Genomic DNA, 17741 nt, shown 5'->3' on the forward strand with positions numbered 1-17741 from the left:
CAGGACATCTTCCATTAGATCAGGTTGCTCAAAGCCCTATCAAACCCATCCATAAACACTTCCAATGATGAAGCATTCACAACTTTTTTTGGTCAACCTGATAATTTGTGGATGAAGAGAGGCAACAAAATTTCCTTGAAATTACAGAAGTAACACGTCTTCCCACAGCAGATGACATCCTCTCAAAAAATGGTGCAATTGGTGATCCGTTAGTTGCTGTTCAAACAAACCTCAAAAGAAAACTTTTGTTGAAATCATGTCCAGCAGTAACTATGGGTTAAGGCGCTGAAGTTGTAATCTCAAACTAGAGCTATATCTTCAAGGATTTTTCACAAAGGCTCTCATCTTATCATACCAACTGTTTTCAAAAGACCCGGCTGCCATCTTTTTTTCTTCCTTAATTTTTTTTCTTTTCATATTTTTGTGATCATAACTAGGAAAGATTCTGTTAAATGAGTGCCTACCTACAAAAAGCTGGCTGTTGAGCTGCAAGCGAATATGCCCATCAGGTGGAGCACCATGAGACCTTTGAGGAAGATGATCTACTTGTAAGGATGCCTCTTTGATGTTTCGTTCAGCTTTCACAAAATGCCACTGGTTGTCATTTAAGGAAGTGAGTGATTGCACTGTAACTTCGCTTGGTCCATTTCCAACATCAAATGAAAAAATCACTTCAGATGGAGCTAGAAAGAGGACAGTAATAAAGGACATTCAAATTATTTCATCGTTAATTGCGTAACAAAATTGTTAAGTGGCAGAACAAGTTACTTTAAGGTCTAGCCCCCTTCATGGGATGAGACTTATTGTTTTAGTGGAAAAGTTTACTTCAGGACACCTATCCCCAAATTTCATTCTTCACACTCACTGTCAGTGAGAACAATGATTTAACTACAGCATGGAAATCAAAGTGTTTGTGGACTCTCTCAAGAGCATAGTAGTCAAGAAACAGTGAAATGTGCTAGCTTTGTTATTTTTCAGTTTGGATAAAAAGCATCTTTTGCTTACACGGTAATTGATTACCATTGTCAACTATATTTAAATTATCACAACTATAATCCTATCAACATCTTCTACTATTTGCTTTTGTTATTTATTCACACAATCTCTACAAACGCAGAGGGCAAACTTTTGTTGTATGTTATAAGATTACAGTGAATTAAATTGAATCATTCTCTAAAAACATTTCACATTACATGGTTTCATAGTTTGCTTAGAAGATCTTAACTGAATCTTTGCAGGTCAAAATAATAAGATGAGGAATATGACAGAAATTAAAGATCTGAAAATTATGAATATTCTGTCTGAAACTGTTTCTTTCACATATTCAAGGACAATTGTGTATGAAAATAAGTAATCCCTAAACAAGGGATTACTAGCATTTTGAAATATTAAGGATTTGATTAAAGGACTAGAGGCCTGAGACTATCCCATGAATCCAAGAGAAAAGTTCCCATTTATGTCATTGGACTCTGAGAGAAAAGTAAAACAATTAGTAGCCAAGAGAAATAAATCAGTACAAACAACATTTTCAGAGATTAATTTGCTGAATTAAAAAAAAATATTTCAATGAAGTATTTTTATCTTCTTTTCACTTTTTAAAGATACATAAGACTTTTTTAACATTTAGATCCACTTTGGCCAACCTTTAGACTGAGTAAAGCCACATGCTTGCAGTCTCTTAAGCCCTTTATGTGATTGTTATATTTTCTATAACAGTTGAACCTGAGAGAGAAAAGTAAAATGACAAATACACATAGCATTTGACTTCTTAAACAAAATAAGGCATAATGTGCAGTCAATTTTTAAACAGAATGCTATTTGTAATAAATGATCTCTTCTGCTTAAAAATCAACAATGTTTTATTCAATAATAAGAAATAACTGATGTTTAAAAACACTTCCTCAGTAAAATGAATTTTAGGATAAATTTGTTTCATTGGGACAAAGTTGAGAGCTCAGTCTCCCCTTGCTAAGGGGTAAAAGAAAAGGAAACAACCACACAGTGGGAGAACAAAAGCAACAAAAACTCCATGTGATTGGGTAAAGAGAATTTCTTCTGAATGTTACCTTCTGTAGGGAGGTCTTTGTAATCCTCTGGATACTGTTGGAGTGAAGCCTGAAAACACAAATTCTGCTTTGAACTCACTGAATGTGCCTCTTAAATAGTCTATCAGAATGAAAGATCTGATAAGTAATGTTACTGTTTAGATTTTAAAGGCGAGAAAGCACATAATAAAGGTTTTGAAATAACCACTGAAATAATGAATTATTATGTTAGTACTGCTAAAAAAGGTAATATAATCTTGAAAAAAAGGAACAAATCCCAGAAGTTACAGAGATGAAGGCCCATATAGCAAGTATGATTGCATGGTCATCCATTGGAATGTCTGAAGACTCACCAGAATATAACAGAAAAAGTGAAAAATATAATCAATTAACTTTCTATAATATATTAGGTAATTCTGCTAAAACCAACTTCACTGCAAATTTTGAAGAAATTTGGCGTTTATAAGCACAGTGGTCAAACCACCTGTGGAAGGTATGCCACAGAATGTGGAGAAATGCTGACTGAGTTCCAAAATTTGTCCTTTTGCAACAAAGAACCAAGGCAAAGAGCACTTTGGTCATTTCCTGGGCAGCAGGGGAGGGTATATCCAGGAGTTCCTTTCAGGTGCAAAAATACTTTGTGGGCCCTACCTACCTTGGTGTTACTCAAAAGTTTTCCAAACTTTGCAGGGACTCTTGGGGCCCTAATGCATTCAAACATAGGCAGAGCACAGCTATAGATTGGCAAAGTGGAGCAGACAATGCAGCTGATGGTAATCATGGAGTGTGGTCAATGACTAGCCATGGCTAAAATGATTAACAGAAAGCACAGTCATCAAGAACCATTCAGAGTATTGAGGCTGAGCATCACATGCAGAAGCAGAACATGATTACCAAGTAATATGCTAAAGGATACAAAATCCAAGCACTTTCCATAAAGGGAACAATTGAATTCCACTCATCCTGGACAACAGATTGTGAATTTGGGCAGACAAAGGCCAATAGCAGCTGCATATTGGACTCTTCAGAACTATTTCCAAAGCAACCACAGAAGACCGTCCAAATTAATACACCATAGAGTTCCCAATCCTACTTTAAATTTCTGTTTAACTCATTGCTTTTAAATAGGAAATAATCATTCAGTAAGCACTCAGTATAATACAGTTACTTAGACTTTCATCTAGAGGATGTAACCTGCAGTCATATAACTATTTGACAGTGTACTATTTAGAGTTGAATCAGCCTTGCTGCTTTCAACCACTACTTCTGCAGAAGATTACAGGAACTCAGACAAAAATTCAGACTTGAGTTTTTATAATACTGTAAAAAAAAATAAAAATTAAGTATCACTTCCACTGTATTTTAAAATAGTTAGGATGCACACCTTAATTTTTACAATAGCTTTCTAGAATACTATACACAGATGCACTGCAGTGTTTATAAATTCATAAAACCAAACAAACAGCACTAAACTTCACATTTCCTATTAAGATTCTTGATCTGACACTTTTGCTTTGGCAAAGTTAGACTTAAAGGACTAAAGTACATTATGTCATAAATAAAAGAAATAGATATAAAGCTTGAAAACAATCAATAAAATACTAAGAAAAATAACTGTGTTCAGAAGTAGGGAATGCCAAATGTTAATGACATTATGAGTTTTAAGTTATTTCTAACACATCCTCACCTTAAACACTGGCCCCTGACATTTTTGTTATTGTTATTTATTATAATACAAATGAAAGACATTGATTTATGTGGAATTGTTAACAGAATATCAAGTGCAACTTGGTGATTTACATTCACATCTATTATAAGAGAGCATATGATGGTGAAATCTAAATGATCCTATACAATATGAAATGTTCAAGGTAATTTTTTTTTTGTTCGAGAGAAAGGTTCTTGTGATGGAAATGTATATTGCTCATATTCATCCCTCATTGCTTCTCTCATTCCTCACTAGTCACAAGTCATACAAAAAACTAGAAGTATACAGTATTTTGGATGCTTATGAATGAATGGGAAAAGTGATATGAATTTGTCTGCGTATTATTATTCTGAAGAAAGAGTTATGGTCTTCTGCCAACTGTCTGAATAAATTTAGTTCTCAGAACATTCCTTTAATGTTTCCATGATTTAACTGTATATTTTGAAAATAGAAATAATTTCTAACACAAGAATATCATCACTTCTTCAGAGATTCTCCATTGAACTGCTGACCCAGTATATTTTCTGTATTGTATGACAAGGAGTTTATCACGATACTGTGTTTTCACCTGTTCACAGAAATTTCACAGAAGGAATTTCATACTTTTGATAAACACGGCAAACACTGTTGAGAACAGGTTATCTTTCAAATATAGCACTACAGTTTGAGATAACACAAATCAAATTTATTAAGCATTACACGATATTCTATAATTAAACTGCCTGCAGAAGAACACAGTAGGTGTTTTCCTTTTTGTTTCAATAACCTAAGACATTAATATTGGCAAAAAAAACAAGTAAGCAAAATATTTTACTTTTAAAAAAAGATGTATTAATGTTTCTGTAGTAATACTTTGCATTTTATGATATATATATATATTTGTACTTTTCACTCGAATATACTTGAGTGTGATAAAACAATGATTTATAAAATAATGAGGAACTGTAATGCCAAAAAAAAGTTTTAAAGAACTCCCAGAGGCATGTATCAACTATGAGACTTTTTAATTGATGTGCCATTTCAAATGAATCCAGTTTTTCGAAAAAATACTTCACCCTTTTAAATATTCTCCCTTTTGATAATGAACAATATGAGTAAAACATAGAGTCAGCTAAGATAAAGTTTTCTTTCTACATTAGTCCTCTTACTGAATTTAGTGAGACATTTAATTTTCTCTTATGTAACAAATATTTATTCATGTGTAAAGGTTTCAAGATCTCAGTATGTACAAATAAAATAAAATAAAATAAAATAAAATAAAATAAAATAAAATAAAATTAAATTAAATTAAATTAAATTAAATTAAATTAAATTAAATTAAATTAAATGGCATGAAATGATAAATAATAATAGAATAGAATAGAATAGAATAGAATAGAATAGAATAGAATAGAATAGAATAGAATAGAATAGAATATATAATCAACTAAGAAAAAAATAATTATGAGAAAGTGTGAATAAGCTAGGATACTGTGCCACAGAAAGTGTGAGTCACACATTGTGACCGAGCGAATCTCAGACATATGTAATGACTGCCCTTAAAATTTGGAGGGAGACGATTTGGTGGCAGGGATGCAGCGAGCAAGGTAAGGAGGAACAGTCTGAGCAGTCAGGGGCTGATTGCTGTGCTCTTAGATTAAGAATGCTCTGAGGCAGAAATTATCTTTGAATGGATATTTATATAGTGTCAATGCTGGGATTTTGAGGGGAAAGATAAAGCTCTGATAGCAATAGTAACAGTAATAAAGCTAGAGAACAGTTTTAAAATATTAACTCTGTAAGTTAATTCTCATTTAGCCCAACTGAAAGCTAAAATAACAATAACAAAAATAACAATAATAATAACCATTAGTCACTTCACTTACAGTGTAACTCTATCCTTATGAAGTCTTGAATTCCCAGGTTTTCTAAAAATACTCCTGAGGAAGCAGTAGTTTTAAAGAAAAATGAGACATCTGCGCTGAGCTCTCCATGGAAGGTTGGGAAATGCAGGTAGGATGCCTCTGTGTTGAAGGATGCTGAATTCCAAAATGTTCCTGGTTTTAAAAAGTAAAGATTAAGTGATAGATACAGTGTTATCTGATATTGCCAGTATAATTTTTATAACCAATTAAACAAAGGGAAGTGCTCAGGTCTAGGAATGGGTTGCAATGTTCAAAGAGTCTAACTTCCACAAAAGCCTCCCACTTAGTTTATAAAACAAAAAGAGGTGGTTCTTGGAGACACAGAAAAATGGTTCAGTGAGAGTAGTCAAGGTTCTCTGTTCAGACAACCAAAAACCAATTAATGGGAAATAAAATAGCTGGCATCTCAGCTAGAAAGTCCAGTTAGGGCCTGATGTATCCTTTTATGAAGTAAATAAACATAGCGGCTTTGAATGAAGTACTATGCCTACATTAGCTAGTATAAACTATAATTGACAGTTGTTATGTATATTTCTCACACAAGAAGGAAAAAAAGTCTTGTTATTGTTGTAGTCCAGTGAAGTTTCACCAGATATAATAAAGAAGGTAGGATACAGCTCCTAGTAATTACTGTGGAGAATTTTAAAAAAATTAAAAAAAAAAATTATGAATGTGTCTTCTCCTTTAGTTGACCGCAGTTTAGAAATTCATGTGCCTTCTAACTTACATGATAAATCCAATATAAGTCAGTTTTACTCAAAAAAAGGTTACAAGATAAAACAAATATTTTGCTGGTTTGATTTTTCTTTAAGATGGCATTTAAGCATAATTGGTTAGATTTTGTTCTTGATTGTTAAAAAACTTATGTAAAATCTCTAATAACACCTTCTAATAAGAACACAGTCTGCATTTATGGTGTTCAAGTAGAAGCACCTTGTTATTATGGCTGTATTCTTACAGATATACCTATATTTCTTCATTAAGCTATATTGCTTTCTAAATCAAATGAGGCATTCACTACCTTCCTACCTAGTTGAACAAGGCCATTGAACATTCTCCTGATAATGCTGTGACCTGTTTCTAAGTACTACACAGAACTATGATTTTTGCTTTTTGCTCCAGGCACTCTCTGTTTCTTTTCTAGGAGAGGGGGGAGGAAGGGCAGGAAGAAAAAAAAAAAAATATTTATAAATGTCTCTCTTATCTGTAAAATCTAACTCTATGATACAGTGAGCACAAAGGCTTGGTCCACAGCCCAGTAAAGTAAAACCAAAGTCCATTCACTCATTCCTCATGACTTCTTAGCAGAGTTTTAATCAGTGTTCAGATCTCGCACCCAGAAAAGCAGTGCTGCAGGATATTCATACGGACTCTGGCAACTGCTTACAGCACCACTCGCCACTTGGGAGTACTGCCAGCCATCACGAGTTAGAGCAGCCATCAGGACAGCTTTCATATAGTGGGGCAGAGCTGTGAACGGATGGCTCAGGCTAGGAGAGGAAAACATGGCTTTGCATCTCGCTCTCCTGTACTGCTTGATGGGCTCCTTGGAATTATTATCCTGTGCCATCAGCTGAAGGCCTTACATATTGGGATCAATTTTAAGCCTGTGTTCCTCAACTGTTTCAGGTCATGGCTCCCACAGGCAAACTTCAACATGCTTATGACTCAAGTATATAACAGCTGTTTAAAAAAACAATGGGCTGGCTTTTACCAGTAACTCAAACACAATAGCAAGTTTAATACTAGTAATTTATACAAAATTGGTAAAACATTGCTATATAATTAGAAGAGAGACAATAGCAGCAGTAACAGTCCAGTAGAATAATGATACAATTAGCTTCAATGAAGCATTTGAATGATCTTTGTAAATCAGAATGGAGTCCTTGGGGGAGGGTAGGGATAGGAAGTTTTATTCTTCCTCTCTCAACTTCCTGTGTTCTCTTATTATCTGTTCTTTTTCTTTGCTCTGAGAATTGCGTGATTTATGAATGTTAAGATGTTCTATCAATAAAGTGAGTTAAATATAGACCTAGCAAAAGTATATTACAAAGTATCTTATGCTGTTGTAAATCAGGGTGGGAAAAGAATTTCTTCACTTTACAGTATCTGTCTCATAGTCTCCTATTTAGTTTTCTGGAACTGCCAAACACCATGTAGTTAGGAAATCAGTAATATTTAGCATTTTTTCTTAGTAGTAAGACTGCAGTCTTCCAATATGTAAAAAAGATCCTGTTTGTTATAAATAAAGCAGCAAAATATTTATATAACAAAAAATACTTTAGTTTTGGCATATATCAACTAGTATTACCAACTTGAAATTGATAAATTAGCCATTTTAATGTTGCAAAAATAATAAAAGTGACTCTCAAAACAATTGTGCAATTGCAAATTGTAGCATTCTTAAGTTTTTAATCAAAACTGAAATCTGGACAAGGGGCAACAGACACAAGCTAGAACCCAGGAAATTCCATGTCAACATAAAGAAAAACTTCTTTACCTTGAAGGTAACAGAGCACTGGAACAGGCTACACAGAGAGGTTATGGAGTCTCCTTCTCCGGAGATATCCGAAACCTGCCTGGATGCATACCTGTCCAGCCTGCTCTAGGTGAACCTGCTTTGGTAGGAGGGTTGAACTACGTGATCTCCAAAGGTCCCTTCCAACCCCTACAATTTGTATCAATTCTTCTTGATATCTCTAAGTATTATATCATACATTCTTTCAGTGTGAAACACCAGCAGGAATAGTGAGTGCTGAGGCAGAGAAAATGAAGATTTTATGTTGCCAAATAATATTTTCTGTATATATTTTTTTGACTAGTCTTCCTTCTCCCCAAACAAAACAAATCTCTAATTGACATGATACATACACCACCCATCTCTTACTGGTTGACATAGCTAAGGCACACTGCTGTTAATCTGGAGATGATAGTCGTGTTCTCAAAGCAGCTGTAGTCTTTGCGAAGATGACATTTAATGTGCCTTCCATCTTTTCCAAATTATCCCTCTTAGAGGGATTTTGTAAAACGCTTAAAAGGTACTGGGAGAGCTTCCAACAGAGAGTGTTTTTCCCTGTAATAGCCAGCTTCAGGTCTCTGGTACATTGACAGGATCTTTGAATTTCACTGGAATGTCACTATGATCGGTTTATAAGTGCACAGTAGTAGTAAAGAAGGCTAATACTGTAAAAAAGGTCCTCAATTTAAATTGTAGGTCCTATTAGCCTGTCTGATCTACAGTACTGGCTTATCTGATCATAGTTAAACTACCAGCTGATGATCAGGATTTTGCCTGTTGTATTTTGTCTGCTTCTCCCTATCTGGCTTCTCCCACTGATCTTTAAATTATGTGATCACCCATTATTTGTGTCCTAATGGACTTATTTGGTTTTTTGTTTTGTTTGCGTTTGGTATTGTCTTGTATTGTTTTGTTTTGTTTTGTTGGGGGGTTGCGGGGGGGAGAAGGGAGGGGTGGGAGTTGCTTTACTTTATTGCTGTGCAAAAACAAGCGGGAAAATCATCACTACCTATTACATGGTTTAGTTACATCCATTTCTTTACATATTTGCCCAATACTTCTGTCAGTTTTGCTACATGAAAAAATTTCCCTCATCCAGCACAGCAGAGAAGAGGCCAAATTACTGAGAAGTGTGCAAATTGCTTCTTCTAAAGCTATCCTCAAAACGTTATGAAGTCCGACCAGCTGGCAACAGTTTGCCTCTAAGAATTCGTGGAGTTCAGCTGCCCCATCTGTATCACTACTTCCAGCTCCACTATATTGCAGCTTATTATAGGATTCCTAGGTTAAAAGACCAGAAGGGAAAACTGTGATCATCTAGTTCAACCTCTGATGAACCACAGACTGTATAAATTCCCTGAATCATTTCTTGTTTGAAAAAGAACATTTATTCTAGGAAAAATATCCAATCAATTAAATTAAAGTTGACCATTTATGGAAAATTCACAAATGCTCTTACTGTCAATTTATATATGTATTTATGTATCACACATTCTCATCCCACTGCACTAGGTTCAAATCTCGACCACGGGATCTTTCTCTGATCTGCTCTTCTGCTTTCAAGAACATTATTTGAAAGTTTTAACTCTATGAAACTCCATTTAAGTTGAGCATGTCACCTCAGATTTTGCCTGAGTTAAGCAAAGAGATTAAGAGGCTCTCACTAAAAAATGCATCTCTTAACTTCTCTAATGCAATCCATTAACCTTACATCCTTTTTATATACTGTAAAACTGCAACAAAAGGCTTGTATTAACTTCTTCATTATGCAGGAAGCAGTAAAAAGGATCAAAATAATGTTGATTAGACTGAGGTTAGGAAAAGAATAAATTGATATTGTAAAACTAAATAATAATAATAAGTGAACACTCAGTATACAGATTTCTGTTATTAACAAAGACATGCCCTGATTTCTCAGGCTACTGCAGATAGGGTTAACAGATTTTTTTGGCTAAATTTAGAAATTTACTGTGCTGCTTTAATGAAAGTATCACTTATGATCAGTTAGTACAGTTGTTCTCTAAAATTATTATATCCAATGCGCACGCTAAGTTTTTTGGGTTTAAATATCAAACTGGGAACTCATGTTGAATGGATTATCTGCTTTCATTTGCCTGCTTGTACTATCATTTTGCAGCTGAATTTGTACATTTCCTTTTTTTTTTTCATTCAACCAAGTCTGTGACACTGTCAAATATCTTACTACACTCCAAGTATCTCACCTCACAAGTATTCCCTTTATCAGCACTAAAGTCCCTCAAAAATTTAGCCAAATTTACCTTATATAAACCCATGCTGAATGATATATTATCTTACATTGCATTGCACTATCCTTATATTTTGTTTTATTCAATTAAGATCTATATTAAATTTTATTTTGGGGCCAAGAATAAGTCTGATGCTAACTGATTATAATCACACATTTATTACACATAATTTTGGCACATTAGCTTTCTTTCAGTGTTCTGGATATATTTATATGTTCTAATACTTATTGGAACTTCATAGTAATAAATCAGAGTATTTCCAGTAAGTTTTTTCAAGTAAAACAACAAAAAAAACCCTTGAATGGTGTAGTTTTGTAAAAGTCTACCCATACTGACTGTTTCTATTAACATTTAATCAAAATTTGGATTTTTCTTGAATAACTACAAAAATAATGAAGTTGCCTCTTTCTTTTATATGAAAACCATAGTATTTCTATCTATTAATGGTCCAAAGATTTCTTTTGTCTTCATATGCTTCAAAATCTTTCCTGTCACTCTAGTCAGTTGATATAGGTTAATATGAATCTTAATTTTCATTATATTTAGATATATTTTGCAATCTGATACCAGCAATGCTGGCATACAATTTATTAGATGTATTGTACAGCAGAAAAGGGAATATAGAAATGAATCAGTAATATTTTAAAGGTGACAGGTATAGGTGAGTGCTAGTCATATCTATAGAACTGGGTGTCACCGAATCCTGTCCTGATTTCTCTTAATGGCTATATTCCTCTAGAATATCATGACGAATTCCATTGCACTTTGTCTTCTTAGAAGTACAGATACCTAACTCTACCGCAAATGCTGAGAAAAATCATTAATATCTGACTGAAACTTTATACATAAAAATAACTATGCTGGTATATTAGATTACTCTTTCTGTCTTTGTTATAGCAAATATGGTTTGGTTTTCTGTAAGTACCACACTTCATTGAAGAGATTCAATCCATAAAAGTACCCTAATGCAATGTTAAATAAAAGAGTGAAAATAAGAGTGCTGCATTTGAGTTACGATACATGACTTCTTAGAAGTACGTAATGAAGTAACTCTAACTTGGAAACTTGGTCAAGTGAATGCATGGTTTATGACAATTCAATTCCATGACCATTTATGGGTTTACTTTATTTTGCTGTGGCCATACACAGTTATTTTTATCTCTAAGCAGATGTCCGACAAGGAATAGATTATTGATGAAATGAGAATTTATAATATTTTGGTTTTGAATAATTTCACAAAGTACTAAGTGTACCATGAATGCAAGTAAACCTTTTCCCCACATTTTTATTTGGTATGCCAGTGAGTTATTCTGAAGACCTTATGTCCATTGGAAGGAACAAAAAACATCTTTAATAAAAAGATACCCCCTACAAAGTAGAATTATATAAATTAGTATTAGAGACTGACAGAATCAGAAATAAGCAATAATCTCTCTGTAGAGTACTCAAATCACACTTGTGAATTCAAGAATATCTATTTTTCCTTATTTGACAGCACTTCTAAGAAATGAATATTTGCTACTAGAATTTTTATGTGTTCTCCACCAATACAAAGGTGTAGAAGAAAATAAATGTCATTAAAAGTGCATTTAATTTGACACTTATGGGTGTCTGTAACCTCAGATTAGAAAAAACCTTAATAATGGTCTGCTTCCTTCCCACAGCTTCAAAGTGCTACTAATATGTTATTGCTGATCTTACAAGAGAGTGTACACTTGCTTCATCGGTTTTGTCTAGTGTGTAATTTAACATGTAGAACTCAGAAACTACTAGAACTCATTTTTTTAGATTTTCTGGAAAATTGAACTATAAAGAAAATTTTCATTATAAAAACTGCTGCTGGTACATAAAAACCATTGCAAAACATTCTTGTAAGTCATATACTCAGTCTTTTCCAGTATGATTAAAATAATAGAATAGAATAGAATATTTATTGTGACATATATAATTATGTTGTATATGAGAAAAGATATTAATATAAAGTAATACAATATATAATATATATCATCTATTGTATATGGTATATCCTATATTATATATTATTATACTATAAAATATATAGAATAATATAGGATGATAATGGTATCATATTCTTATTATATTACACATGATACATGAAAGAAAATGTGATATAGAATATATAACATTATATGATACTTAATATTTATATACTTCATTATATATTATAATACAATTAATATTTTACTCAACACCTTGGACTTTGTTTTTATGTCAAAATTCTGTTATTTTACATCAGTTTTTCCTTTAAAAATTCTGTATTGTTTTCTCAAATTTTAGGCCCTACCTCCCTGAAGCACGCTTACTATTTTTGTCTTTATGATCTAAACAGCTAAGAAAAATTGTATTACTGCTCTTATTAAACAATCAAAGTGAATTATCTTTTTCAAGGTTTTTCCTGTATTATTTCCATTAACTGTTATATTCTGAAACCTCTTTTCATTGAGATAATTTCAGTCCCAAATCGCTTCTTTCTGAAGCCAAATTTTATAAAGTTGTCTGACATTAAAAAAATATGTCTCTGAAATACAGACTCTAACTTTTTGTGCTTGTCCTCATGATATTTTGGAGTTCACTATTGCAGCTTGTCTAGAAATATTGTGATCATTTAGCATCAGCGTGAAATTTTGCAGCAATTCAATCACTCAAAATAAGCAAACATCAAATAAAAGCAGGGACGTCAATGGGTTTCAGAACAGTCTGTATGTTTTAATGATTCACCCGGGTAAGCTAGTTGGATTCCATGTTTTAAGATTTGTGATAATTGGGGTCAGGTTATGTAATTAATAATAGTTGGGAACTTGGTGAGCCATGAAATTGAAATTCTCCCCACTTATTAATATTACGAAAGCTGTAAATACTTCTGTTTCATTGCTATCATGTCTTTGGTTTCATTGTGCCTAGCCACAATGGAAGCCTGCTGCATTATAGGCTATGTAAGCATGGTCAGTCAATTGCTGGAGGTGGTTATCCCCTTCTATGTAACACTTGTAAGACAACATCTACATACTGCTTCCAATTTTAGGCCCTCCAGTGCAGAAAAAACATTGATAAACAGGAGTGAGTATGGGGGAGGCCACGTCTGAAGGGATGGTTCAGCCTGAAGGAGGGACAGCTTTGTGGGGGACCTGACAGCAGCCCCAAAAACCTAAAGGGAAATCATCAAGAACATGGAGCCAGGCTCTTTGCATTGGGGTATGGTGTGAGTATCAAAGACAATGGGTATAAATTGAAACAACAGAGTTTTAGGCTTGATCAAATTAAAACTAAATCCTCAATGAGGACAGCCAAGCAGTGGAGTAGGCTGCCCAGAGAAGCAGTGTGGGCTCTATCCTTGGGGTCTTCAAGCCCTGAGAGACCTGGTCTGACCTCACAGCTGGTCCTGCTGTAAGCAGTAGACCTCTGTAGGTCCTTTCCACTCTGAATTATACCATAATCCTGTATCATAACCCCGTGAAGATAACTGTTCCTTTGATAGGTGGGATAAATGATCAGCTCACAATCAGGTATCAGACAAGTGAAAAGGAAACACCCAACACGTTTTTTTCCATGTTTTATAAATTTTCATAAGAAAATTAGAATGCACTGCTGTAACGCAAATCTTAACAAATCTTCCAGGCATAATTACCCCGGCAAGTCACAGGAATGAAAGCACAGGTGACATAAAAATAAATACATGCTAATTTATACTTATTTATCTGTGCAGTCTCCTGAGTGAGCCTAAAAATACTGATCAGTACTTCTTTACTGGTATTCATTTCCTCTGATTCACAAAGGCTGAAGAAATTTGAAAAAGAAACACATCATATGATGAAAGAGGAAAATCACATTACAAATGAAAATAGTAATCTGCAATTATTTGAAACAATAATAAAGTTCATGAAAACTCATAGGGTACCATTTGATGTAAATTGATTAAGCTTATTAAATATTTTATTTCCTTACTCAACTTTAGACAAAATCCTGCCTGTTCAGCTCTTCAGTGAAGATCTTTAGGATGATTTATATCTCCTGACTCTTGATTACAAGCAGCAGCAGCTATAGCATTTTGTACAATAGTTTACTATTGAACATAAACAAAATATATTTTTTTTGCCAATAAAGATTGAAATTAATGAAATCAGAAATGTGATCACAAATCTTCAATGAGGTATCAATTTTGCTGCAGTTGTCTCATTATCTTTAAATGATTTCTTCGCACATGATCTTTTTCTGGTTACTACATACATACTCAAGATGTACAAGCTTTATGTTTTTAATTACACTATAACAATCTATATTTTAAGTGTTTATGTGGAGTCTAAATTTTGCTTATAGCTATTGCATGTAGGGGATTAATCTTCTCTAATATAATTTTGTTAGTTGCGTAAATACTCAGAGGAGTTAAAATGCATAAGGTGTGGTGATGTAGGCAAGCATATCTAGTGAAGGGTATATTTCTTCCAAGACATGGTAACCAATTATGAATTCCCATTCATGTAATGCTTTATAACTTAATTCAAATTGCATTAAAACACTGGATTTTGTACTCAAAATATCTGTTTGAGAACTATATTATTTCTTTCTTCACTATTGATATGTATCATCAAAAAGATATCTTTACTATTCTACTCTGGTTTACACTGGACCATGGCATTTTGTCTTTTTCCTTTCTAAATACTAAAAAAACTAGATGAAATTTTTACAAAAGTATATCTTAGGCTGTTTAGCAAACATCATTAAAAATTTATTGCACTCAAAACCCATTGTTGCTTAGTAAAACTCTGCAGTTGTTACTTACTGTCACCACGGCAAAGCAAAGGGCCCAGTTTGTAACCTGCTTCAGAATTTGGTCTGTTAGTGTCAGTGATCACAATTTCTGTTACTGGTAGATGCTCCTTGTAGGAGAGGAACCCAGTATCATTAGTCCTGAAAAGGTAAAATGAAAGACACAGCTTTCCTAAATGTTTCTGATAAACATTTCATTGTCATTGACACATTTCTAGAGAAAATGAAATAATTAAATTCTGAAAAAAAGTGCTGCATAACTCTATGGGTAATACAAGCAATTGTGAATACAAACATATGCTTTGGTATTGATATTGTGATCATTTGACAGGACTGAAATAATTTCATGGGAAGTGGCCAGTTTTATGGTTATGCTTGTCTGCATAAGCATGAGAAAACTCTTTTTGACATAAATGGGTACTGTCTGCCTAAGCTAATGTATCTGCCAATGTCAGTAACTTTATGTTGCTGAGGCCATGCTGTATCTATAATGGCCTGTCTTTTCACTATAGCATATTAAATGGCTTAGTATAACTTCCAAAAAAGACTATTTTTTTTTTTACTTTTTCACTTTAACAAAAGTTTAAAAAAAAAAACCAAACAAATACAAAAATACAAAGTTATGTACAGGAAAAGCAGCATATGCTACAAATATATAAGTCGCAGAAAAAGAAAGATGCAACCTAGCACTCAGAGCATCCAGTATTTGTAATCTTAGACCAAATTCCTTGTTTAAAATCTTTGTTAACTTAGTGTCAGAACTGAATTTCTAAATTTCATAAGCACCAGTTTTGTCCCTAAAATTGCTTCCCCTGAACTCCCAAAAAATAATCAATCAGGATCATTCTGGAAAATTCAATCTGTCCATTCAATCCATTTATAGTTGAATCTTCCCTTTAATGGGTGAACCAAATAGCTCAGAGACAACAGTACAAACTCAGAGAGGGGAGGCAATCTGGAAATCACACTGCTCAAAGATTGAACACGAGACACACACTTCAGCCAGGAAGCCACATTTCTCTAGGAACATGATTGGGGTTTACCAACACCCTCTCTCAGTACATTAAGCACTGGGAGTGAGACAACAGGAAGAGATGCCATCCTTGTGCTGAATGAAATTAATGGTTTTTTTCCTCCCCTCCCTCCTCCCTTTACTAACATTACCATCTTTACCCTATGTACAGTTTCTTTTCATCTGTCTTGGAGCACAGTGCACACAAATGTACATTTTTTTTTCCAGATTTTTTTTTTTCCTAAGTGAGGAATGCAAAACATTTAAAAGAAATGTTAATTTTTAACGCAGTGAAATACTGCAGATTTCTAATTTAGAATTGAAAAAAAACCTCAAAACACTGGAAGTGTTCACTTTAATAATACTGTGCTGCAAATTAAGGAAAACTGAATAGAAGCTAACTTACCCTTTCTGCAAAAAGGATTTGTATTTTTGTAGATCCTTAGGAATGGATTTTTTAAAAAAAAATACGTTTTGGTTTAGACTTTTAGAGACTTAAAGATTTTGATTAGTCAAACAAGGAGTTTTAGAACTAAATCTGTGTCCAATCTATGAAATAAGATAGATTTCACTATGAAAATAGAATATCAAAATCATATTTTCAAAACCTCACTGTGTTTAAATCTGGTTTTCTGTGCACAGAAAGCATCTCAAATAAGCACAGCTTCTACCTACTTTTTCTGCCCGATGAACAGTATTGAGAAAACTGATTCAAACCAGTAGTCTCTAGGCAACCAAATGTAAGCATACAGTGTAAACATAGCCTCCATGACATTGGAGTTACTTGGATAAATATCCACTTAAAAGGAAAATTAAAATTTCAAAAGTGGATACATACAGAAATATAAACCAGAAGTAATTATATTTTCAGCGTAATAAACTTATCAGCATATGCAATTTACTCAAAGTGATTACAGTGAAGACATGCACATCATCCTCTATCTACTTAATTTACAAGTGTGTTACCATTATAAATTAACCTATGTATGTGAGCATGCATTAAATGAATGACAAAACTGAGCAAGGTATTACATATTCTAGAAACTATTCAAAATCTTGTCTCAAACGCATTTACCTTTTAATACTTATTTTGCTGCTGGGAATCAAAAATTTTTTGTATTTTTGTACAGCAGAGTAATAGAGAAATCCTAGTGTTTTGTGTACTTGTTTAATCTCTTTATTGGAATGAGCACAGAAGATACCACTCTGATTTTTACAGCAGATGCAAATTCTATTCCTACAGATATTGAAACTTGTGAAGAACTTTCTTTAACTAAGCCTTTCACTGTATCTGCTGAGTTCTCTGGTCATGATGAGAAAGTGAGTATTTTCCAACCAAATTCACTAGTTCTTCCTTTAAAGGAAGACTGGATATCTAGCTTGAGGATAAAGTAATGCATTGCTTCATTTTGTACACATGAATATGTTCCTAAGTACCTTCCTTACATTTTTCTATTTTCAAAAACCAGATGTTGATACATTTATTAACATTTATTAACATG

The 17741-nt window shown here is 33.5% G+C and overlaps 1 protein-coding gene across 3 annotated transcripts in view; it reads right to left on the minus strand.

Moving 5' to 3' along the window:
- CNTNAP4 (contactin associated protein family member 4) overlaps window positions 1-17741 on the minus strand; it is a 249043-nt gene that overhangs the window by 25044 nt on the left and 206258 nt on the right. For all 3 annotated transcript variants that reach the window (XM_074570147.1, XM_074570146.1, XM_074570145.1), the window contains 3 exons: window positions 15241-15368; window positions 5619-5789; window positions 465-683 (listed from right to left, as the gene is read on the minus strand). In XM_074570147.1, the coding sequence (XP_074426248.1) occupies window positions 465-683; window positions 5619-5789; window positions 15241-15368 (518 nt within the window). The remainder of the gene's footprint in view (window positions 1-464; window positions 684-5618; window positions 5790-15240; window positions 15369-17741) is intronic.

Source organism: Larus michahellis, chromosome Z (genome assembly GCF_964199755.1).
Source record: "Larus michahellis chromosome Z, bLarMic1.1, whole genome shotgun sequence".
In the NCBI taxonomy this organism is placed as follows: domain Eukaryota; kingdom Metazoa; phylum Chordata; class Aves; order Charadriiformes; family Laridae; genus Larus; species Larus michahellis.